The sequence below is a fragment of the Rhinolophus ferrumequinum genome, chromosome 22 (genome assembly GCF_004115265.2).
Source record: "Rhinolophus ferrumequinum isolate MPI-CBG mRhiFer1 chromosome 22, mRhiFer1_v1.p, whole genome shotgun sequence".
NCBI classification, from domain to species: Eukaryota; Metazoa; Chordata; class Mammalia; order Chiroptera; family Rhinolophidae; genus Rhinolophus; species Rhinolophus ferrumequinum.
Genome location: NC_046305.1, coordinates 9403777 through 9429187, shown reverse-complemented (window position 1 = coordinate 9429187; position 25411 = coordinate 9403777). Strand labels below are relative to the sequence as shown.

Sequence of the window (25411 nt, the reverse complement as noted above, 5' to 3'; positions counted from 1 at the left end):
CTAAGAAAAGTGTTTGACCCTCTGAAAAGCAGGCTTCTCCAGAAATCCAATTCTGAGGCCATATTCATCTACCAGAGGGGGAGCTGCCAGGGCTGGTCACGGTGAGCGAGCTTAGGCACAGAGGTTTATGGCTAGACCATTCTCAAACATCCTTTGAAAATGAGCTTCCCTCTATTTCCTTCTCTGCCCCCCACCCCCGTAGAACCCTTGAAGGGCCAGTTGAGGTTTTCTCCACCCTGAACCTTCAGGGCAGTATGGGTCCTACAGGTGAAAGAATGCAAGAAGCAACTCCAGTTTCCCACAAGCCCCCGTCTTGGCCAGCGGTGGACAGACGCTGGGGTCAGAGGACACGGGGCTGTGCTGCTGCCATCACAGATGCCTCCGGAGTGGAAAGACCATCAGTGGGGGGCCCCCTATGCCAGAGCTAATCAGAGAGGTCAGTGATCCAGCTGCAGCCCCAGTCCAGACCCACTGAGTCAGAAGGTCTGGTCTGCTCAGCACGTTTGACGAGCGTGTTCAAAGCCAGGAAGTACTGACAACCAGCACCTCAACCGGCTGAGTCATTTCAGGGTTTGATCCACTTTGCAAAGGAGGCCCTTCTTTCCTATAAAGCCTGCACCTACTCGGATGAGCACAAGACTCCTGAGGCACCAAGGTGAGGAGCTTATGTGCAAACAGAAGATGAGAGGCCTCAGAACAGGGGGCTGTACCAAGGGACCTTCAAGGCGGATGAGGAAATTAGCGCAGGCTTCCACCTGATGAAGCTGGATCAAGACTAAAGATCTCAGGCAGGTCTCTGCAAATATGTCCTCCTCAGAGAGGCCTGTGTGGCCCCCTAGCTCCAGCACCGTCTCTACCTCCATCTCTTAATCCTCCTGTAGTTTTCTTCCAGGGCACTTAACACTTCTTGGAATTGTGTATTTCTGTGTTGTTTATCGTCAGTTCCACCAGTATAAAATAAGCACAGGGGCAGGAATAATATGTTTATAGCAGCAGAACCTGACACACACTGAGGCTGAATCATTATCTGTTGAATGAATGCATGAACGAATGAATGAATTACAGCATCCACACTCCATTAGTGCAAGGACCGTGTCTAGCTTGCTTGCCTCTGAGCTCACCTCTGTCTCCCCAGTGCCAAGCACACTGCCTGGTAAGAAGCAAGTAGACACTTAAATTCCTGTGGAAGCCACGAGCAGGCATATTTCAATGACCAGGCCCAACCCTGGAGCCGTACGTCACCGAGACCACCCACCACCAGCTCCCGTAGTTATTATGCTGTTGCTCAGTGTGGGGGGGGGGTGCGGGGGGCATGTGCTAAAACATTGAAAGATTGACAAAACTGTCGCGAGAGTATGTCTTGGCCTTCAGCCAGAGATTAAAACTGGGAAAAGCCAAGGCAGTACGCGACACGCCGGTCCTGGAGGGGAACTGCAGCTTTTAGGGCATTTGTCCTTCCCACTCACTCGCTTCTGCTTCCAAATACCATTATTTGCCATCATGCAAGTAAGAGACCACAGCCAACCACAGTCCACTATAACGCACAAAGTTCACCTCCACTGCACTTAGGTTACATTGAGAGTTCCAGTGCACTTACGTGGGGAAAATAACACAAGGCAATTCTTTTTCAATCACGTGGTTGATTATTACCTTCTTCTTCTTGAATCGGAATTTTGAGTTACTTCAACGGTCACTGATTTCTCTACAGAAAAACCTTCCCAAGTGACAGGAAAAGAAGCCAAAAGGATCTGACCTGAGGATAAAACAGATAAGCCTCTGAGCTGAGCACATTCAGGAAACCTAGGGGCCCCACAGAGTGGGGGCCAGGAAAGGAGGGAGCATGAAAGGGAGTCGCAGGGAAGCAGGGAAGTCTCTGGGAGGAACCAATTACCGAGAGAGAGTCAAATTATTTAAAGTTGAAATGAGTGAGAATTTATTCACAACATATGCGGATCTATGAAAATGATTATGCAAATGGCTGGAAAGAGGGCACTTAAAAATAGCAGTAACAGGAAGCTTTGGTTTCCAGCCTGCTGGATACTAGTCAGAACAGAGCTAAATGCGAATCCACTTGGTCCTTTTTGGTTCCCTTTATTCTGCCTCAAAACACCAGCAATTTTTTTAAAGGGGAAGATTTATACCTCTTCCCTCAAAATGCAGTTGTACAGGGAGGTCATATGCCTCAGGCTACCCTAGCACCTTGGTCATCAAAGAGAAGCCCTCTTTGGTGTTTCTTTCCAGAGAGGAGCTTCATATTAGCAAAACTTTAAATATTATATACATATCAGTTTGTATTAGCAAAACTTTACATATTATATATATACCAGTTTCCAAAGATTTCCAGTAGGTAAAGTGCTAGGCTTTTTTTGGCCCTAATCCCATATATTTGTTACTGAAGATTGACTGAAAAAGCTTGCGGTTCCAGCGCTGTCTTCCCCATTCACACTCTGCAACTACTATTGCGTTGGTGTGTAGGCCCCCAAAACACGAGGTCGGACAGTTCAGTTCGTGAACTCATCCTAGAAAAAGTGCTCCATACCTCATTGCTGAATATCACTACGGTCACCTTTGAAGTACTCCCCTTGGGAAGCTATGCACCGACACCAGTGCCTAGTCCACCCTTCAAAGCAATTTGGAACTCTTTTTCTGGAATGGCCATCAGAGCTGTCATCATGTTACCCTTGATGTCCTGAATGTCATCAAAATGTCTTCCTTTCAATATCTCCTTTATCTTCGGGTAAAGAAAGAAATCACTGGGGGCCAGATCAGGTGAGTAGGGAGGGTGTTCCAATACAGTTATTTGTTTACTGGCTAAAAACTCCCTCCCAGACAGTGCCGTGTGAGCTGGTGCACTGTCATGATGCAAGAGCCATGAATTGTTGGCGAAAAGTTCAGGTCGTCTAACTTTTTCACGCCGCCTTTTCAGCACTTCCTAATAGTAAACTTGGTTAACTGTCCAGTTGGTACAAATTCATAAGGAATAATCCCTCTGATATCAATAAAAAGGTTAGCAACATTGTTACAACAAGTTCACGAACTTAATTGTCTGACCTCATAGATGGGCAAAAATGCAGGTGACAGGGAAGTACCCTCTGTGGTGTGGAGCTCAGTGACATGCTTTGTCCTGCAGGTTATCCAGCATCTCAGGAACTAGAGACCAGGACCATCCCTCCAACTTCCATAAACCAATCACTACACCCCACTCCACCCCAAGCTTATGCAGCCCCAACTCTGGGCTGGTCTTGCCTCGTGCGATGATTGCTCAGATGGGCCGTCAGAAAGTTCTCGAATTTTTCTCCTAGTGTCCGCTTCCTCCTGCCCAGGACATGCTCCCCGCTGTAGCCATGAGGGCGGATTTTCAACTCCACATAAGGAATGGAGAATTCGTGTCCTTTCCACGGCTCCCAGTTCACACCCTACGTAAAAAAGCCAACATCAGGAAGAGGCACTTGGGAGGAGGGCAGGGTGGGTTACGATACAAAGGAATGCTTCCTTCTCAGGGAAATCACACACTCACTGCTTAGGGGAGAGAGAAAGAGAGACCGAGGGGTGAGTGGGGTAGTTATAAGGGAAGCGGGGTGGACTCGAGAAACATGCGCCCTCTGCTGGGCAGCTGTGGTTAGACAGGCTGGCGGTTTGGAAGCCGCTGGTGGTGGGAGGACCGGGTGTGTGAGGCCTGAGCAGGAGCAAAGATAACACAGGGTCGATCTGGCCAGCAATGATCAAATTATCTTTGCCTCCCTCCTTTCCTTTCCAAAAAATTAAAGGCAAAATAGACATATTAATTGGCCAATTGTGTAAAATCATTTTCAATTTAGACTGTTTAGATATTAGCTCTGGGGTAAAGAACAGCCCGCTGAAAACTAAATTTCATTTTACGTCTTTTGACTAGTGAGCGCAATAATATTTAATTCACTTGATAACCTTGCAACCTGGCCAATAAAGAGCCCAAGTGACCAATTTTATGTATTTTAATTTGTGAGGTAAATAATAAACAAGAAGCTAAATGCCTTGCAGACTCTGAAAAGCACATTAACCAGATGAATGTCTTTTATTAGCAAATATAGGGATGGTTTAGGGCATGCTGGCCTCTCATTTCAAATATCTGACCTCTCTCTGATCACTGGCTTCCGTGAGTCAGCCCACATGCTGCCACCATGATTCATGGGCCCACCCCCCTTAGCTTCTCTGGGGACACATTTCTTCTTCCCTTGGACAAACCAAAGCATCAGGAGCCCCTGCAACCTGGTCAGGACCAAAGTACTCAAAATGAGCCTGGACTTTAGGTGTGCTGATACCTACAGTAATATCAGTACAAGGGGAGTTCTAGGGAGAGGTCAGATGCAGGACTCAGGACGGGAGATTAGAAACCCAGGATGGGGACTTCGAGAGTTCTTGGAGGGCATAGATTAATGATGAGTAGGACCAAACATGCAACTTTCAAGAAGCCACGAGGAGACAGGCAGGAGATGCCGAGAGGCTGGTGAGGAGTCAACGTCAGGTTCACAGGTCACAGAGGTTCGAGAAATTGCTGGCAGGAAAGTTTCGGGGTACGGGAGAGGAGAGGAGCTCTCAAGAATGCTCAGCCTACGTGCATACTCCTCACCTGGGAGACGGGCTTAGCATCGTGCTCTGGGCCGACTCTAGGGGGTTTGGGATGAAACGGAGCCAAGAGGGGGTCTGACCTAAGGAAGACTTTGTTTCCCTGGTGATCGAAGGACTTGAGGAAAACAGCTCTGGTTTAACTGGGAGAATAACTAGAAAGAATTAGGAAATGTCTGTGTCCTCCCTCCAAATGCAAGTGTGGAAGCCCTAACCCCAGGGTGATGGTATTAGGAGGTGTGGCCTTTGGGAGGTAATTAGGGTTCGATGAGGTCATCAAGTTGGGTCCCTCATAACGGGATTATGAGGACTATTGTTCTAAGAAGAGGAAGAGACACCAGAGCACTCTTCCTTTCTCTCTCTCTCCCTCTCCTCTCTCTCTTCACTATGTGAGGATTCAGACAGAGAAATCTCACCCGGGGCTGAATCTGCCAGCACCTTGACCTTGGACCTCCAGCCTCCAGAAGAGTGAGAAGTACATGGCTGTGGTTTAAGACCCCCAGTCTACAGTAGTTCATGTCAGCAGCCCAGACCGACTAAGCCGGTGTACATGTGTGAACTGGTAAAGCGAGGTGGGGTGGGACCCACATCCTGTGTCTCTATTCAGCAATGAGCAACCGGAGCTCCCGCCTACCTGCACGAAAGTGTGTAGCATGGTGGGGAACGCAATGCGTGGAGGACTGCCACAAATGGGGGGGGAGGACCTCAAGGCCACGGAACCTGGAAAAGAAGCCCTATTGCCCTGACTGGAAGCCTCAGAAGGAGAAAGCAGCCAAACCAAGCTGGAGGATGTCACTTTGGGAACTGACTGTGGGCAGAGCCTGGGACAAAAACGATGTTCACCTGTCACCTACCTCACTATGCTTGGTCTCCCCGTATCTGCCATTGGGGTTGGCCAGGTGGCAGTTCTTATACCACCAGCCGCCATGATGCGTCAGGGCACAGTTGCTGAGGGCGATATCATTGTCTCTGTCAAAAGTCGTAAACTTCCATCCGTTGTGGTAAGTAAGAGCGTCCCCTGCAGGAGAGAAGAGAGGCCAAGTTTCACCGCTGAGAGGATGACCACACTCTGGCCTGAAAGAGGACTCAGCAGAAAACTCTCTAGGCATGAAAATGCCCAGGATGCAGTCAGTTATGTCACGGGACTCCTCTCTCAAAATGGCCAAGACAAAGACAGGATACAGGTGACAGATTCTCTTGCCTGCTCTGCCATCCAAACTTCAGGCCTGTTTCTCCAGTCGCCTTCAGACATCCATGTAGGAGCTTCACAGTCATGTGGAATAGCCACACGTCCAATACCAAACTCCTGGACTCTCCCCATAGTGCCTGAGCACCCTTCTCACAAGCTAACCGCTCTCCCACGCTCCCTGTCTCGGCTCAAACATCGTCCCAGCCACGCAGATGTGGAGCCCCCGAGTCACGTCGGCAATCCCATCGTCCGCCTTTCTCAAGCCCTGCCTTCTGAAAGTAACTCACGTGCACCCCTGCTCCCACGGCTGCCACCCTGGGCCTTGTCTCATCTCTTTGGACCTCTATGAACACAGCAGCCTTTCTAGCCCTCTGAAGTGTAAGCATCCGTTATGTCAGGCCTCATGCGCCTACTACACGGAGGTGCATGGCTCCGCTGTACCCAGCACAATCTCACGGCCCACTGCACGCCCCAGCTTCTCTCTGCCCTTCATCGGTCGAAATCCCAACCACGCCTCAAGGCCCAGCTCCACCCACTCCTAAGGAGGAGTCTCCTTGTCAACCCTCCCTCGCCTCTCCTAACACACATGCCTGAACTTCTAGAGCCTTCCTGGGCTCACATATACAATTCAGTGCTTCATCGCATCCTGTCTGGAAATCTGTAATTATTTTACCGGTACTTCTACTATTTTCCCATCATATTTGTCATCCTTTTATAAGGTTGCTGTTTAATTCAGCCCATGAAAGGAAATAAGGGCCCCTATCAACCCCAAGTTTAATTAAGTTCTGTTTCTACCCTAACAACACTTGTATTTACATCTGGTCTCTGAGTTTACCGGTCACCTTCACATATATATTCTCACAAGCCTCCGGGTGGGTCGGGGACCTTCTAGTCCCAGGAGGCAACAAACTCACAGAGGTTACACTCTAGGGACCTGTCAAGGTGCCGACCCCTCCCACCTCTCTCCTCTCTTGTCACTGTGTCACCAGGCTCACCCCTTCACTGACCCCAATGGAAGCAATTTGGGTCTCGGGGACTATTCTTTACAATACAAAACATCCTTAAGATTATATCGAAAGGTCTTGCCAGAAATACCATATTTTAAACTCGCCTATTCTGTTCCAGGGCCCATGCTAAGCATTGGGAAATAAGAGCAAATGAAAAATTTATGTAATTAAAAAAAAAAATTAAATCATAAAACCTGAAAGAAATTTTGTATTAGCAGTCAGATACTTCAGATCGTGGTGTCTATTTGCAGTCTTCTGCCATTCACAGGTCGTTGAGCAGACAATTTTTGAGAAGGCCTGCAAGGTCTGCAAGAGTAAGCTCCAATTGCCTTGCCTCAGCTCTCCCTACCACGTATGAGACTCTTGGCAAAAGTCACCTTACATGACTATCCATTTCCATGTGGGCCTAAGGGGAACGACATGTCTTACACAGTCAGTGGATCTGGCTGATAACACATTCCTACCTAGTTACATCCAAGTCAAAAACATGCAAAATGAAACAACCGGCCCACTTATTAGGGTTTGAAAATCTAGGAATTCAGGTTCAAGTACAACATTAAAACAATAACCACCCTCCCCTCTTAAGTACAACGTTCACAGGGATAATCCCATATTTCCGTCACGATGCTCAATTTTGTTCTTTCCCCTCATAACTGAATACACCATCAACTGGCTTAAACCCAGTGAGCAGCTCATTGAGGCTAAAGATTCTGCTCCGGGCTCAGCTGCTCATTTCTGTGCTGTCACAGTGGTAGGAAGTTAATGAGATGGATGCTTTATTGTTTGAATCAGCACTTTCGTTTTTCCATCTTCGTTTATGGCAAAGTGCCGACCAACTATTTAAAAAACGCGCACACACAGCTGTGCAAGGATGGCTGCCACCCCGCTGAAGCTGAGTGAAAGATGGGCAGGCACCACGCGGTCACTCAGAATGTGGGTTCCTCAGCCAACGTACAGCGACCTGAATTTGCGGGATACAAGAGGAGGGTTTTCATTGGCTGGAGGTGGGGTGGGTGTTGATGTGTAACATACAAATGTTCCGATTTTACGATGGTCAAGGATTGCTTTAACGACTTGGTTCACTCCCAACCCCCTGCAGGGAGCAGGGCGTCCACTGTCAATGAGGACAATTCCCCTTCGCAGAATATTCCGTCCCCCAGATCCACGGCACATGGCAAACCAGGGCTTAGACAACAGAGCAAGAGAGACCAGCAGGAAGGAAACTGTTTCTTACCTGCTGTGCCCCTGTATTTCCCAACGGTGAGCTTGTAGCGCTCCCTGGGGGAGGCCACCTGAAAGAAGTCATACACGGCGTAGGCGGACTCGTTGGCGGTCTGCAAGTCCACTCTCACCTCGTAGCGGGTGGGGGTGCCAGTGGTGAGATTGTGCAGCTTGTCCAGTCCTGCAAACGAGGAATTCCAACTCCCGATCAGCCGGTGTGTGAGAGCATTCACCACCGGCATCCGAGACTTTCTAACCTCTTACCGCCTCTGCTTTCTCTTAGGGGGGCTCATTTTCTCCTAGGAGTTCTTTGGCACTGAGTATGGAAGCCAAATCCTGTAGGCGGGCGCAGTGGGGGTCCTCATAGGTTGAACCTGACCCACTGACGCCCTATTTGTCGTCCACTTATCTCGCCAGCTGGGAGGGGAGATCAACTAGTCACTCTTCAGTCTCTGAAGGGACCTCGGACCAAGCAAAGCACAAACCTCACCTACTCTTTCAGGCACTGAGTCATCCTGGCGATTGAGTCCTTCATCCCTCAGTTGGTACTTGTGGGTCTTTCACTTTCCGTGAACATCCACCCAGAACAGAGCGGGAGGAAACGAGAGCACACTGTCCCATAATGACTGGCGTTACAGACAGAATTTCTGGGACGACTTCTCTGATCTCCCCATCACAGCCCAGAAGGCCAATCGATCAGCTTCTGTTCTACTCTGTGGTTTTTAAGAAGTTTGGGCTCCAGGCAGATCCTGTGGGGCTGAGGTACAGCATAAAGACCCTCTGGGACACTCCGACCCTTTTCCAAGCCCAGAGCTTGGGAACCTTCCCGGTGACCCGGCCCCACCAACACATAGGTCGGCAGGGTCCTCAGCGTGTCCCTGTCACTTGGACCTCTTCCTGAATATGGTGAGCTTTGTCAAGCTGCCTGAGCAGCTTTTCGAGGGGGAACTCTCCCCTTCACAACCCAGCCCTCCTGGATTCCCAAAGATCATACCAAGCCAGAACTCCTTCATGGGGTCCCCAAAGCCTTCCACGTAGGTCCGCCAACGCTTGAAGAAATCCAACTGCCCGGTGTTCCGCCTCTGGAAGACCTGAGAAGGGAGACGGATATTTCACAGACACACTCCAACAGTCATGACTGAGGGACAGAGGACAGTAGCTTGAACGGGGGCTGCCCTCAGGATAGACAGAAGGTAAAACTGACAGATGTGGTGACGGACTCAGAGTGGAACTGAAAGAGAGAAGGAAGTCAGTGATTCTCATGGTTCTGGCTTACTGCTCTAGGCAGCTATTCACTGAAATGCGGGCTCTGGGAGAAGATGGGCTTTACGAGTGCCTCGTGAGCTACGGGGACATGGTAAGTGTGAATCACTTCTGAAGTATCCTGGTGCATGAAGAGGCCATAGGAACAGCTGAATGTAAAGGCTGGAGTTCTAAAGAGAGATCTAGCCTAGGCTTACAAATGTGTGTCTGAGCCAATGCTAGGTGTGCATCAGGTCCCGTTTCCCTGGGGAGAGCTCCAGGACCACAGGAAGACATCCTTTTCAGCCTTCCTTGCACTTAAGCTGGAGCCATGTGACTGGTCCTAGCCGAAGGACTGTATGTGGGAGCGGGGAGAGTGGGGGTTCTCCATGCTCTCTCTTCCACTGCCATGAGCCACCATGCCTCGGTGCACACCACATGATGACAGGGCAAAGCCACAAGCTGGAATCGGCCTGAATCTCTGAGTCCCCACTTAGAAGTGACGGCCAAACCCACCGAAGACTTTGCACGTGTGAGGAAAAAACTTTCTAAATTTTCAATCATTGGAATTTGGAGTTGGTTTGTTGTTGCAGGCAGCAGAGCTGATTGTGTTGTAACTGACACCGAAAGCCACCGGGACACGGAGAGTCAAATGAGGCCACTGGAAAGGATGAGACCACGAGGGAGAACACAGGAACTGAAAAGAGAAACTGGCCTCCCCTCCAACCTTGAGGGCCTCCACTACAGAACAGCCACACAGAGAAGGAGGGGTTCATTACGGAAAGAGAGGAGCACTCGGAGATGTAGGACAACAAGGAAAATGTGCGATCACAAAGGCCACAAAGAGAGAGGTGTGGTCAATAGCGCCATGTGCTCGGGAGGTCAGGGGTCACGAGGCCTAAACCGCGCATAGCAGTTAGTGACACAGAATCACGGGGACTGTAGCAAAGGCGCCACAGCAGAAGCCAATGAATGGGTTGAAGCATGAGGAAGTGGACACGGCTGAATACTGTTATGAGAGTATGGACTGCTTTCTTTTCAGAACTGCCTCTGTTTGGGAAAGAAAGGCAGTTCTGGTCAGAGTCAATTGGATTCTTCTACACGAAGTAAACCTAAAAAGTACCCAAAGGCGAAACACGCCTGTGTATACTGTTGGAATCGATCACACACATCATGACCTTCAGAGCCAAGCTCAACACCAGAGAGATGATTCTGGAATTCTGGAAGGCTGCAACTGCAGGTCCTCCTGCCTACTTTCCGTTGCACTCATTCAAATGCTAAAGCCCCAACACAAAATCCAATCTCCCTCCTCCTTTCCACCACACTTCACAGCAGGTGCCTTGAAGAAAAACACGTTATCTTGACTTCGGGGAGGTAACCGTCCTGATATTTGAGCATTCTTCGCATTTCTCGCTGAGAAGAGACGGGGAGGGAGAAAAGAGCAGGTTGTCTATGTAACAATGCTGAGAGCTGCACGTGCGACCTCAGATTTAAGTCCTTCTGCAGCACCACCAGTCCGTGTCTGCTGGCCCAGAATGCACCGGGGCATCGATGGCCAGGGGACAGCCCAGGGCTCCAGGCTCCACCCATCAGCCCACAGCCACTTCTAGGCAGGGCCATGCGTCTGCGTTTCTGTGAGGACTGAGTCTCCTGCAGCTCCTTATCAAACAGGGTACGGAAGTGTCGGCCTCAGAGGTGCCAGGCGGACTAAATGCTCCACTAGGGTAAAGAGCCGCTGCACAGAACTCAGGAATAACCGGGACCAAGACACACTGCTGTAACAGTTGTTCTCTTGCCCCTTTTCTCAAGTGTCCATCTTTTAGAGATGCCCCATTCCCTTCTTGGCTTCCTTCATTTCTTTATTCGTTGCTGCACTTAACCAACAATCGTTTATTTGAGCATTTGTTAAGTGCTGGCTCCAGGGCAAGTATCTGTGACGCCATTTTACAGATGTGAAAGTTCACACAGCTGATTTTGTAGTGGCTGCTGCAAGGATAAATCACCGATCTCCTCATCTTTCCATGGGAAAGTTTGAAATTATCAGCTCTACTGCGACTATTTTCCAAAAAGCATTTCTTACGATTCTGAGGCTCGCTGCTAATTTCCTGTCCTGGTCCCTTCCCTGGGACGATCCCTGTGTCCTGAACCGTGAAATCCTAGCAGATGTTGCACCAGTGGTGGGTCCATGTACATCGTGTCAAATCACATTCCCACTAAGATAATTAGTTACATTACAAGGTCAGGCTCAAATCTGACCCCGCCCTCCTAGGACAGATACCTTACAAAGGTATTTGCTCTCTACGCCCAATTAATGAACAAGGTGCCCAAGTGCTGCTTTGTTTGTTTTTTCGTTTGTTTGTTTGTTTGAATAATGCTTCATCTTGGCCAGGGAAACTCCAAAACAGTGGTTCTGATGTTTTTTGCATCACTATTTAGGTCAGACTCAGGTCTACACTTATCAGCTGTGTCCTTGGGTAAGTTAGTTAACCTTGACAAGCCTCGCTTCTCTAAACTGTTACATCAAGATGTGACTCGCCCATCTGCCATGCTCTTAACTGAGGCTTCAGCAAGGTCATGAGTCATGATAAACCACAAAGTATTGAGGCCAGGGTCTGGTGCGTTAGGATATAGCAAGTTATTATTACATCTGAATACATGTTAGTTTGCACTTCATTCTGTCAGATTCCAGATGTACTGACCCACAGGGATCACTTGATCAGAAAGCCTTATCTGACTCTCTCAGAATCTAGTCCACGCGCATCCTACCAGGTGACGACACCTTATAATGAATTATTTGGGAAAACAAAAGCCCCTTAGAAAATAAGTCTCGAGGGGGAAAAAAATCTCTGTGTGGTTCTACACTACAGAGCTGTCACTGCATTCAAGAACTTACTCGATGTCCTGAATGACTAAATCGAGAGAAGAAACTGAAAATCTCATAAATGCCTGTGGAAAGAGCCTCTAGACTTTACGACTTACAAGATGGAAAGCAAAGATGGAAATATCTGAGACACTTAGGTCTTCCCTGACGTCCTCATCCCCGTCTCCCACCTGCGGCCTCAGTTACTGTGGAGCAAGTTCTACTGGCCTGTTAATAATCAAATTGGACTCCTGCTGCCTGGGATGGTGAAAGATTCCCTTAGAGGATTTTAGAAGCTCAATTTAAAAGAGCAATGTACTAAGGTCCTTTTTCAGTGATAAAAGACACCTGAATCCAAAGAACGTGGAAACCTTCAGTAAAGGTTTTGGGGAGGGTTTTCAGGACTGCACGTGTGATCTGGGCTGTGCTGGCTTTGAGGGAAAAGAACCCTCGAGAATCCCTGTTCACGTATTCCCTTAGGGGTCTGAATCAGAACACCAGACTGGGGAGGGGTGGGGGTTGCGGGTGTTGGTTAGAACGCAGAGGGCTTTTATTACTTCTGGAACTGACCTCTGCTCTGTAAGGTCATTTGCCTGGGCGGGATGTGGAAGGCAAACTCCTTGAGGGCAGGAGAACTGTTTGGCTCCCTCCTGGTTCTTGATTCTATACAGCAGTGCTTAGACACTAGCAGGAACCCAGTCAATATGTGTGGAACACATCATGGGTGTTCCCAGGCAGACAGACCCGCAGGTCTCCTACGGTTTGTCCGAGACAAACGTGTCCTTCCCTATGCGAGGCTGGCTTTTCAGCAACCTCCTGCCCAGTGGTCAGTTACAGGCACAGAGGCAGAGAACCAGCTTCAAGCCTGAAGGGACAGAATGCGTTGAGTTACCATGGTGCTGATGAAAAGCAGCAGGTACAGCCCTACGAGTGTGGTCAGGTGGAAGACCTCCTACGTTACATTCTGTTCTGATATTTTTATAAATGAATCGGGAATGTCCCCCATCCAACCCAATTACTGCCTTTCAGCCATCAGACGCAGCTGTGCAGATAATAAGTGTTCTCCGTTTCTGCGTATCAGAGGGCATGATTTTATCCATGGCTGCTCAAATGTCTTTGGTTTCCCGGGCCCCTGAGCAAACGTGTAAATGAATACAGGGAGAGCACGATGAGGTCATGCCTTCTCCTTCTCACAGGGACTTGTGGGTGCCCAGAGGGTAAGGCTGCAGGCTGGGCCGGGGCAGTGAGTGCCTCTATCTGCTCAGGCACAGGGACAAGGGGCTGGAGGGAGATGGAAGGATCAGAAGCAACGCTCCGAGGCAGCTCATCAGATAACGGGAGCAGACTGCTACCATCAAAGAAGGCGACGTGTGGTTTAGGTAGACAATGGCCCAAGAGAATAAAACCTCCACCTGGAGAGGGACCATCAGAGCACTGCCAGCTCTCCCGCTGTCAGGCGTTAGCCTTCCAAATCCAAGTCCCAAAGCCTTGTTTCTGTGCTGAGGAGCCAGGATGAACCTGGATAACGGGCTCCAGCTCAGAGGCCTGAGCGCCCGAGGAGGTCCTGCGTTTCCATCCTGGATGGCCTGACATGACCCACGGGGAAGACCAACGATCTAGGAGGAGGCTGGAGTCCTGAAATCTGGCCCTAACTTGGTCACTCACTCGTGTGACTTAGCCAAGACACATCTCTTGTGGGCCTCACTTTACACGTCTGTAAAATAGGAATCATAAGCTGTCTCACTCTAAAGCTGTCGTGTGAGGGTCTTGCTTATGAGAGTGCTTCGGAGAGAGTAAAATGTGGGCAAGACATACATATAGGGCCTTATGAGACAGCGACAGACCCACGAGCCTTCACAGCCATCAGCCTTAGCCTAACCATGCCTGCTTTATCCCAGGCGTGAAGTACTTCCGGTCCTATTCCTACAGTGGGGTGGGATTTCTCTGCACACAGCTGCAGGCCACCGGAGTGCCTGTGTCCTGTGGATAAAGAAGAACTAGAGTCCCCAGGGCTCTGGGTAACTCACAGTCCAGCCGCCTCCATCGGTGTCCATGTCACAGTACACCTGCAGGGGCCAGCTGGCGTCACCGTGCAGGTAGATGGTGTACAGGCCACTGGCGGCGGCGCTGTTCTGCTGAACTTGACTGCAGTCCGACGGGTGTGGAAAACGGGCACCAACTGGGAGCCAAACAGGGGGACGGCATCGTTAAGAGACAGGCAAGGGAGAGGGCGGCGGGCGATTCCCTATTGTAAGTTATTGTATTGGTTTAGGATTAGTCACAACCTGTGACCACTTTGCTTCTCCCAAGTGTCCACTCATCTTACTTTTCTCACTCACTCTGCTCTCATCGAACCCTCTAAACGGACCAGAAATAAGGTCAAATTCACATCACTTCCACCCCTGACCCAAGTGCCCCCCAAAACAACACTCCTGTTCGCTCCCCTCTGTAGTCTCTCTCCCATGGGACGGATTTCTCCTGACCCCGTTTCCGTTTCCCCGCGCCTAGAGAAAGCCACAGCTCCGCAGCCCCCGCTCCCCTGTGACAGCGTGCCTGTCCTCTGTAATGCTCGTCCCCCTACACTCTTGTTCCGAGTGCGGACATATTACCTGTGGAAAGGGTGGTGGCTGCACTCCTGCTCCAGCGATCCCCCTTAAAGGCCACCAAGGAGACGGGGTAGGTGACGCTGTGCTCAAGGCCTTGCAACTCGAACCTCGGGTCCCCTTGTCCGAGCTGCACCTCCTGCCCAACAAAGGAGACAGTCAGTCAACATTCAGTGTGTCACTGCCAGCACTAGGTGTCGGCAGCGTTCTGCTCGTCACAGAAGCTCTCTCCCGGCGCCGGGTTTTGTCCCTTTGAGGGCTCAGTGGCAGCCCAGGGTCCCAGTGGGTCCCAGCCACCGCTGTGAGAGGCCAGGCTGTGGAGATTTGGCCGTGCTGGGAGCCAGCGCCGCTGGGCCAGCGCCAGCCAGGCCTCCCGGGGACCTCTGCCCTCCAGACACACACGGAGACACTCAAGGCCAGGCTGAGAAGGGAACAGGGGCAGGGAGGCTGGGAGACAGTTGGTTTCTCAATAAACTTCCTTCTGAACCTGTCTTCCTTCCTCTAGCAGGGCTGTCCTAAGCATTAATTGAGATAATGAATAAATCAATGTGCCTTTTGTTCCTTCCTCCCTTCTTTCTTCCTTGCCAAGGAGAGAGATTACTAATTTTCCATTGGAACAAGTTTTACAAATGTACTGGCCTTAAGATTCCAGGTGAGAGATGTCACCCTTGAAATAAGGGTTAACCATTCATTCCACAAATCTTAATTGAGCACTTACTATGTGCCAGGTTCTAAAGACTTTACATACAATGATGAACAAAACAGGCAAAACACCCCTGCCCTCATGGAGCTAACACTTATTGGGGAAGATAAACAATAAACAAAATGAGCTGGGGCCGACGTGTGGCTGGCAAACACGCAATGGTCAGCTAGGAGCAGGCACTAAAGTTAGTCCTATGGGATGACACCTCGCTGTTCACAAATGAAGTATTTAGCACTGTCCCTTGCACACAGCAGGTGATCAGTAAGGACCAACTCATTTATCAGCAGGTTGTCATGAGCCCAGCAATCGAGCTGGTTGGCCCAAGCCAGTTTATACAGAAGCCGGGCACAGGCGCTGAGTACAGACAGGGAATACGCAGTACCTTCACAGTACCACCTGGGAGCTGGTAGGTCAGAAGGTAGCCATCAATCTGAGCAGAGGGGGGCGTCCAGGTCAACAGCCCACCAGTCTGAGTTACGGCAGACGGACGAAGGTTTCTGGGAGGGTCGATGTCTGTATAGCGAAAGTCAGGTAATCATTATTACTAAGGTGCAGCTGAGGTCAGGTAATTTTTGAAGTGTTAGCTTGTATTTTCTCCCTATATATCCTTCCATTTGTCTTCTTCCCTTCAAGCCGGTAGCAGGCTCTTTTCTTTCTTGCCACCAGGTCTTTGTGACCTTTGTTTCCTAGACCCACTGAGGACGAGGATTAAGGAGCAGGCACGCGGGTGGGGCCCACATGCAGTGAACCTGGGCTCCCACTTCCCGGCAGAGTGGTGGGTAGGAGCAGGCTAAACTAGCCGGCAGATCCTGAGGTGGCAGGGCTCCCACAGTGGCATGGAAACGAGTAAATGCAGATCAGAAAAGTCCCCACACATGGAAACCAGGATGTCTCAGCAAAGAGCTACCAGGAAAGGTGACCGAAATGCAGGATGAGCTGCCTGAGCCTGGCACTGGGGAACTACCCGAGGCTTTACATACAGCCCTGGGGAAGGAGCATGACCTTAAATGCACTGAGATTTCTGCCCAACAGGCAGAGTGGGGCTCACAATGGACATTAGGTTGGAAGAGAAATATAAAGTTCTGTTTCTTAGGTATCTAAGCGGATGGCCTTTAGATACATACTCTGTACAGAAAGTGGGGGGAGATTTGTACAAAGGAGGAGTGGGAGGAGGGAAAGAGGGAGGGACGTAGAGACGGCAGAGTTTTTCCTCTGGTTCCCATGCACTTTCCCACACAAACACCAGTGGGAACACACAGGCCCACGCGCACTCGACCAGGAAAATTAAAGCTGGGCAACAACTGTAGTCAACACCATAGTAAATGGTCAGACAGCTCATTTTTAAAAAAAAAAACCAAATAAGCTATGAGTAGAAATTTCCCTGTTGAAAAGTCATTATCATAGAAGGTGGTTTTCATTTCTAAGTTCCCAAAAAAAGACGTCTGCAGGCTATATTCTACCCAGTAGCATTTCATCTGAGAAATGAAACGCTGTATTTTAATAGAAGTCAGGCAGCTGCTGTTTTGAGTTAGGATGTTTTGACACATTTTGAGTTTCTGTCATGTCAGCGTGGTTTGACTTTCTAAAGCGTAACATCTGGTATGGATTTCAGTATATCCATCACACGAAAACACCTGAACTTCTCCCTTGCAAAATCAAAGGAAAATCTGAATGATTTAAATATCTTAAGCTGGCTTCTGCCACCTCTGTGACTGTCCACCCATCCCCACGTATGGGCTTGAGATGTGGTCTTCGTTGCTTTCACGTTTCTATGAAGCAGAAAGATGCTAACGGTGTTGTCTTTAAATATGGGGAAAGTGAAGCAAAGAGAAGATGAAGAAGGAAGAGAGGAAGGAAGGAACAGGGGAGGAAGGGAGGAGAGAAGGAGGGTGGAAAATACTGGCTACCGCTGAAAAGCAGCACTGAGGATGAAGGAATCCGGGATGTGGAGAAGAGTTTTTCCTTCTATACACCCTTGCTCAGTTTGAAACTTTCTTACATAAACACGTATTACTTTTTTTGGTTCAAAACTCCTGTTAATTGTAACTAATAAAAATAATAAAGAAATTCAAGTCACCTCTAAGTCCAGGGGCCACACATGGTGGACTCGGCCACAGAGGGGACGGCCAGGCCTCGTCCAGACTGTCTAAAGGGGCCCGCGGCTCTTCTCAGGTCCCCCTGAGACCCGATGCTATGATGCTCCGCGAGACCACCGGCCCCGTCACACACACAGAATACAGGCCTCCAGACCCCTTCGTCATCGACTGGAGAGGGCCAGTGACGGGGGAAAGATGCCCACCACTGCCCCAGTCTGGAAGATGGAAGCGGAAGAGGCTCCTGGCCTCCCTCTGCTTCACCCAGAGCTGAGGCCCAGGCAGCTCCTCGTATCCGGGGTGCTGGGCGGCTGGAGGGGGTGGCCAGGGAGGCTGCCTTTGCAGGACCATCTAGCAGAGTCACACAGTCTTACTTTGACATCGTTTCTCCTACCCTCTTTCATCTTAATCTGAACTGTCAACATATTACCTCAAAAGGCAAGAAAAAAGAACCCCTTTGAAGAAAGTCCTAAAGTCCTCAGGTGAAAGAACTGCCTTCCTGGCTCTTCTCCCCACCCCCAGTTATGGGGGAACACTCTTTCCTGACACACGTGAAGGGTTCTATGTCCCGGTGCCTCACAGTACCTGTCCGGGCCGTGGTGTCGGCCTTCCTGCTCTCCCGGTCCCCCTTCTCGGCCCACACGTGGACCGTGTACTCCACGCCCGGCCTCAGGCCCGTCAGGACGGTGCTGTTCTGCTCCTTCCCCACGGGAACCTCCATGGTGTCTCCATCGGGGGAGGTGTAGCGCACCATGTACCTGTCAATCACGGCCTGCACCAGGTCCCAGGAGACGGTGGCCGTGGTCTCCGTCACCCGGTCAGTCACCAGGTTTCTGGGGCTGTCAATGTCTGAAAGAAAAAGTGTTGCTCAACATGCACTGTTAATGGGCCAGAAAGTCCTGAAACTCGTGGCCATTTTGCTTGGGGTGAGACCCTTTCACATTTTTCTATCTTGTATGCTCTAACTGCTTCGTGGACATACGTCTTCTCTCCTCAGGTCGACTTTGGCTCCTCAAGGAGAAAGCACAGTGGACCAAAATCTGAACACCCACACCATTCCCTCTACCAAGATTTAGCAAAACAAATCTCTTAATTCCTTTAGTAAATGTACGTCGAACTCCCGCGATGTACCAGGCATATAGCTGGGTGGTGTATGGGGTCCAGTTGAAGAAGACATGGTCCCTGTTCACAAGCTGCTAATAATACTGTTTCTAGCATCACAGCAATGAAGACCGCCCATTTCATACAAGAAGATTCTACCAGCCAGATGCAAATGGAAGCTCCTAGACGAGGAGGCTATGTCCTGTGCCCCTGGGGGTTCCCACCGCCTAGCAGAGGACCTGGCAAATGGAAAGTTCTCAACACATGTTGTTAAATGAATCAGCAAAAATGAAAACCTGGTTTTGATGTTCTTCACAATATCACCGCTTCACTTGTAATGCTGATTTGCTGGTTAAATCACCATAGAATTATATGGTCACACATCTATTTCACAATAAGATAAGAATATAACATAGATGTCATCCTTACCCTCAAAACCAGAATTAGCATGATTCATTCATAGGAAAGCAAACCACGGACACCTACTTTCGCTGATAGAGGTCAAGTTTACTTTTACGAAGGTGAATTTTCAACATAGTGTTATTAATGTTAACAACATTTGATTTCCGTTTTCTGTTCCCACTCACAAACTCAGTTGGAGACCCTCAACTCTGTCTACGAGAAGAGATTCGTGTATTCAGAGGAACAGTGGCTCGACGTGACCATCCCAACGTCGCAAAACTGTGGTTCGCAGATGGCAGGGGAACCTGACTCATAAGGAAACTGGTTCAAGGGAAGTGAGGGAAGGTGTATACAATCTACTATAAGCAACCCCACGCTGCCCTTCCATAACTCATCGATTCTGCCAGTGTCAGAGCAGGAAAACTAAACTCGACCAGCCATAGGTGTAGCATGGCAGGTCTTACATTCCCAAAGAAGGAGGCTCCATTACCTGTCGGGGCCTTGGTGTCGGCCTTCCTGCTCTCCCGGTCCCCCTTCTCGGCCCACACGTGGACCGTGTACTCCACGCCCGGCCTCAGGCCCGTCAGGACGGTGCTGCTCTGCTCCTTCCCCACGGGAACCTCCCTGGTGTCTCCATCGGGGGAGGTGTAGCGCACCATGTACCTGTCAATCACGGCCTGCACCGGGTCCCAGGAGACGGTGGCCGTGGTCTCTGTCACCCGGTCAGTCACCAGGTTTGTTGGGCTGTCGATGTCTGAAAGAAAAAGTGCAGTATTAACAAACACCAAAAAGTGACACTGTGGTGCTCAGGGTGAGGTAGTTTCCTGTTCTTAGGGTTTCCCATCCCGTACACTGGTTTTCAGTGTGTCATGGACACAGACCGTCTCTCCACAGCTGGACTCTTGGATCCCCAAGGAGGCAGCACAGGATAGCAGAAAAAGCACTGCTCAAAAGAGCTAGGTGGGTTCTAGTTGCAGCCGAGAGACACAGCAGAGGGGTAGGACGAGCCCTGGCTGGAGCCAGCAGACCAGGCATCGAGGTCCAGCTCTGCTATCAGCCAGCTATGGCCTTGAAACAACCTGCTGCCTCGGGCTGGGCCTCAGTTTCCTCATTTGTAAAATGTGGACCGACTAAGGAGAGTTTAAGGTACCATAATACTCCATGAAGATGCCACAAATCTGACTCCTGAATCATCAGTTAACTCTGTGACTTGTAGAGCTCACACACGTGGGCTTGAAGTTGTTTCTGAACTGTCAAATGGAAATATGGATCCCTGCTCTACCCGTCTCAACAAGTCCCCCTGAGGACCAAGTAAATGAGGACTGTAACTCTCATTCATTGCTGGTGGGAATGTGAAATAATGCCACCGCTCTGGAAACAATCCGGCTGTTCCTCAAAAGGCTACACACAGAGTTACCACGTGACCCAGAAATTCCATTCCTAGGTATTTGCCCAAAAGGACTGAAAACACGTCCACATAAAAATCTGTACACCAATGTTCACATTGGCATTATTCATAATAGCCAGAAAGTGGAAACAACCAAAATGCCCATCAACTGACAAATGGATAAACAAAACATGTGATATCCATACAATGGAATATTACTCAGCAATAAAATGAAGTACTGGGTGAATCTTGAAAATATCATGCTTAGTGAGCGAAGCCAGTCACAAAAGGCCACATACTCATGTTGTATGAACGCGTCTACATGAAATGTGCAGAATAAGGAAATCTGTAGAGACAGAAAGCAGTATTTCCTAGGGCTGGAAGAAGTGGGGATGGGGAATGACTTTTCACCCTTTTTAGGGTGGTGAAAATGTTCTGAATTAAGTAGTGGAGATGGATACACGGCTCTGAGTATACTAAAAAAAACACTGAATTGTACACTTAGAAAGGGTGAATTCTACGGTACATAAATTATATCTCAATAAATCTGTTCTTTAAAAATGAGGAAGCAGATGAAAGAGCTTTAAAAATTCTGAACTGTTCTTATATATTAGTGCAACCTCTGAGCCCTCAGAACAGAGCACAGAGTACTCAAAAGAGGATTTATCCATTAAGAAAGCAATCACCCTTCCTTGTTCCAAAGAGATCACAGCAAAAGACACTTCCCTAAAGTACTTAACTCACAGATCCTAACATATAGTTTCTTCATATGTTTTTCCTTTCAAAAAGAAATATTTAATGATTGATCACAAAGGAAATACACAATTGGGAGATGGATAGGACTACTCACCATTTATCTTTACAAAACCAACGTATGAGGCCAAATATGAGCTCCTCATTTTGAGATAACGTGTAAAAGGAAAGTGAGGGAGTTTGGTGAGAAGTCTACCACGCTGCCCTTACATAACTCATCGATTCTGCCAGTGTCAGAGCAGGAAAACTAAACTCGACCAGCCATAGGTTTAGCATGGCAGGTCTTACATTCCCAAAGAAGGAGGCTCCATTACCTGTCGGGGCCTTGGTGTCGGCCTTCCTGCTCTCCCGGTCCCCCTTCTCGGCCCACACGTGGACCGTGTACTCCACGCCCGGCCTCAGGCCCGTCAGGACGGTGCTGCTCTGCTCCTTCCCCACGGGAACCTCCCTGGTGTCTCCATCAGGGGAGGTGTAGCGCACCATGTATCTGTCAATCACGGCCTGCACCAGGTCCCAGGAGATGGTGGCCGTGGTCTCTGTCACCCGGTCGGTCACCAGGTTTTGGGGGCTGTCAATTTCTTTAAGAAAATGTTTGGAGAAGCTTAAGTTTTGAAGCCATGGAAGAGATACCCATCAGCCCATCACCTTGACTTCACCTGCTAGAGCTCCCTTGGCACAAGGCGATGGTAATCCCATACTGAGTCTCTCCCTGAGTGGGAGTCCAGGGAGAAAGTAGTAGCCCCTAGCTCTCAACTGCAAAGGACTACTCGTTACAAACTTGACATACTTTCAGCTCCCTACAATGTGGGAGGACCGATGTCTTCCTAGCTACATTATGGTACATCGAAACAATCAATCAAACATCTGCCATGACGTTCAGGGTACCTAATTTATCATTTAATCAAGGGCTACTTCACAGGTGATCATTCTAAAAGTATTATTGGGGCGGCCGGATGGCTCAGTTGGTTAGAGCGTGAGCTCAGAGCGACGGGGTTGCTGGTTTGATTCCCACATGGGCCACTGAGCTGCGCCCTCCACAACTAGATAGACAAAGAGCTGCTGCTGAGCTTCCAGAGGGGCGGCTGGATGGCTCAGTTGGTTAGAGGGCGAGCTCTCAACAACAAGGTTGCCGGTTCAATTCCCGTATGGGATGATGGCTGGGCCCCCTGCAATTAAAGATTGAAAACGGCGACTGGACTTGGAGCTGAGCTGCACCCCCCTCACACACACAGCTCGATTGAAAGACAACGGCTTAGAGCTGATGGGCTCTGGAGAAACACACTGTTCCCCAATATTCCCCAATTAAAAAAGAACAGTATTATTATAAGCATTGCAATGACCACATGCTCCGAACGTCTCTGCTGAGTCTGCTATAAACATGGCTACTGCACAACCTTATGCTTCCCTTCTAGTGAGGCGAGGGTTTTGTGAACACCCCATCACTGTCAGGGGACAGCTGAGCTGCTCATGGAGATCACCACTAGACGGGCTGTCCTTTTTGATCTTTAAGACTTGCTTTGTAATCTCTCAACTCAGGCCACATCTTTTGGTACCATGTACATTCAAAGCCACACACTCAAAATCCAATTCCAATTGACCATCTTTCTCTTACCTGTCGGGGCCTTGGTGTCGGCCTTCCTGCTCTCCCGGTCCCCCTTCTCGGCCCACACGTGGACCGTGTACTCCACGCCTGGCCTCAGGCCCGTCAGGACGGTGCTGCTCTGCTCCTTCCCCACGGGAACCTCCCTGGTGTCTCCATCGGGGGAGGTGTAGCGCACCATGTACCTGTCAATCACGGCCTGCACCGGGTCCCAGGAGACGGTGGCCGTGGTCTCTGTCACCCGGTCAGTCACCAGGTTTGTTGGGCTGTCGATGTCTGAAAGAAAAATGATGATCAGTAAACAGTGTGAACGGAGTGAGATCTCGTAGCCATGTTCCTTGGGGTGAGGTAGTTTCCTGTTCTTATGGTTTCCCATCCCGTACACTGGTTTTCAGTTGGGTCACAGACATAGACCTTCTCTAAACAGCTGGACTCTTGGGTCCTCACGGAGGCGGCACAGGACAGTAGAATGAGCACCAAATCCAGGGCCAGAAGAGCTGTGACCCTGGACACGTCAGCTGCCTCTGGCGGGCATCAGGATCTTCATCTGCAAATCCGGGGTTCGGGCTGGATGGACTTAAGGTTCAGATGAACACTATATTCTATGCATGCATCTAATTTCATACATTACTGAGTTGTTTTGTGACCTTGGGCAAGTCATTTCACATCTCTGCGTTTGTAAAATGAAGCTGTTACAAGTTATTACACATAGCTCTCTGGGTAGCTCTGAAAACCAAGATATAAACCGTCATGCAGAAAAGGGGCCGTGAAAATGTTAATGTGTCACAGTGTCTACAGCCTAAAGCCACAGGATTGTCACTCTACAATTCAAAGTGTAATTGAGGGCAAACCAGTCTCTGTGCCTGGATTTCCTTCAAGGCAAAAAAAAAAAAAATAAAAATAAAGTGGGGATTGAGGGGGATGCAGGCGGAAATGATATGAGAGTCTATCGTATAGAGCTGTTGTATTACATGGATTAATGACATGCCCCAAAGACAGGCCCTGGCACAGAGCCGATGCCCAATGACCATAAGCTATTATTAATGATACCAGTTCATTGATATTTTATGAGTGTAAGAGATTATGCTCTTTCATACCACACACGTACACAGAAGGTATTCAAAATGCATTCACCAAGAAAGCCATGGCATTGCTTCGTTGCAAATAGTTCACTGGAAAAGCCATTTCCCTAAAGTCTTTGCTCCTAGGCCTCAGCACACATGTGCAACAGGATGTAAAAGTAGAACTATTCTTAGCTTGGTTTAGAGGGAATTATACCCTCGAAAACTGGTACCTACCTACAGTCCAACCTCAGGGTCCATACCCAAGGCAGGACCACCAGTTTTGTGGCCCTTGACTGACCAACCACCTCCAGACGATGAAAGAGGAGAGGCCAAAGTGGTAGGACCTCAAGAGCGGATTTCTTTGGAGACCTTCACTGTGAGTCATGGACAAGACCCACACCTTGAATACGCAGTTGCAATGGGACCTCTCCCAGAGCTTGTTACGTATACTTGAGAGCAGTGGTTCTCAACCAGAGGGCATCGGCATTCATCTGGAGACATTCTTTTTTTTTTTCTGTTGCCTTTTTTTTTTTTACCTTTTATTTATTTAAGTGTGTTTTTCCAGAACCCATCGGCTCCAAGTCAAGTAGTTGTTTCAATCTAGTTGTGGAGGGCGCAGCTGGTGGCTCATGTGGGGAATCGAACCGGCAACCTTGTTGTTAAGAGCACCGCACTCTAACCAACTGAGCTAAGCAGCTGCCCCCTGGAGACATTCCTGATCGCCACAATGCAGTGTGGGATGGGGAGGATCCTGGTTTCTGACGGGCAGAGGCCAGGGATGTTGTTAAACACTCTACAGTGCACAAGACAAACTCCAGCAATAAAGATCCATGCCGCCCAAAATATCAGTCGGGCCTCGGCTGAGAAATCCTGCTTGGGAAACCCCATGGGCTGGGGCCTGAAATAGCTCAGAGGTGAGGAAACGGCCGGTTGCTCTGATGGGAGCCATGAGAGGCCGCTATGCTGCCAGAGACATACACGTAACATCCGGTGGATGGGACAAAAGACGTGTTCACATTCCCCAGGGACCAGATGAGGGAGAAGCAATGGACAGCCTACCTGGGGTTACTTTAGAAGCTGTCTTAGAGGATCACCAGGAGGGGTGAGGTGACCCCCCCCCAGAAAGGCACTGGGTGCTCCCCCAGTTATGTGGGCAGAGGAAGGGGAGTAGGAGGCCAGCAGGACAGATGCGTTTGCCCACAGGACCACTGCAGTGAGAGGTCCCAGGAGACAAGGACAGATAAGCCGTCTCTGAACAGCTCACAGAAGTGTCCCATGAGGGCAAAAGGTTAACACTTGTCAGGGCCCCTGACACACCCAAGCCGGTGCAACCGTTACAGTCGAGAACTTCCACGACCTCTTGCCTCTCCTCCTTGCGGACCCCTCATCTCTCCTTCCTCCTGACCCTTTACCTCCCTCCTTCCCCCCTGACCTCCCTCCCTCCCCGCTGTGCCAAACATAAATGGGTCAGAAAAAGCAGTTCCGTGCTGGAAGGACAGTGCTTGAAGTGCAAGAAGGGAAATAAAGAGAAGCCGAGCACGGCCCGTCCCAGTGACAGGTGGTGAGTCCCCAATGGCCAGGCTG

At 49.5% G+C, this 25411-nt stretch overlaps 1 protein-coding gene across 2 annotated transcripts in view; it reads right to left on the bottom strand.

Annotated features, from left to right (window-relative positions):
- Positions 1–2965: 2965 nt before the first annotated feature.
- TNN (tenascin N) overlaps positions 2966–25411 on the bottom strand; it is a 45716-nt gene continuing 23270 nt past the window's right edge. Inside the window, exons 9-19 of one of the 2 annotated variants that reach the window (XM_033093142.1) lie at positions 22776–23039; positions 21478–21741; positions 19514–19777; positions 18106–18369; positions 15810–15940; positions 14731–14863; positions 14149–14300; positions 9014–9110; positions 8033–8200; positions 5457–5620; positions 2966–3416 (exon numbers count right to left, since the gene is read on the bottom strand). In XM_033093142.1, the coding sequence (XP_032949033.1) occupies positions 3216–3416; positions 5457–5620; positions 8033–8200; positions 9014–9110; positions 14149–14300; positions 14731–14863; positions 15810–15940; positions 18106–18369; positions 19514–19777; positions 21478–21741; positions 22776–23039 (2102 nt within the window). In that variant the 3' untranslated portion in view covers positions 2966–3215. The remainder of the gene's footprint in view (positions 3417–5456; positions 5621–8032; positions 8201–9013; positions 9111–14148; positions 14301–14730; positions 14864–15809; positions 15941–18105; positions 18370–19513; positions 19778–21477; positions 21742–22775; positions 23040–25411) is intronic. The other variant, XM_033093141.1, reaches the window with a different exon arrangement.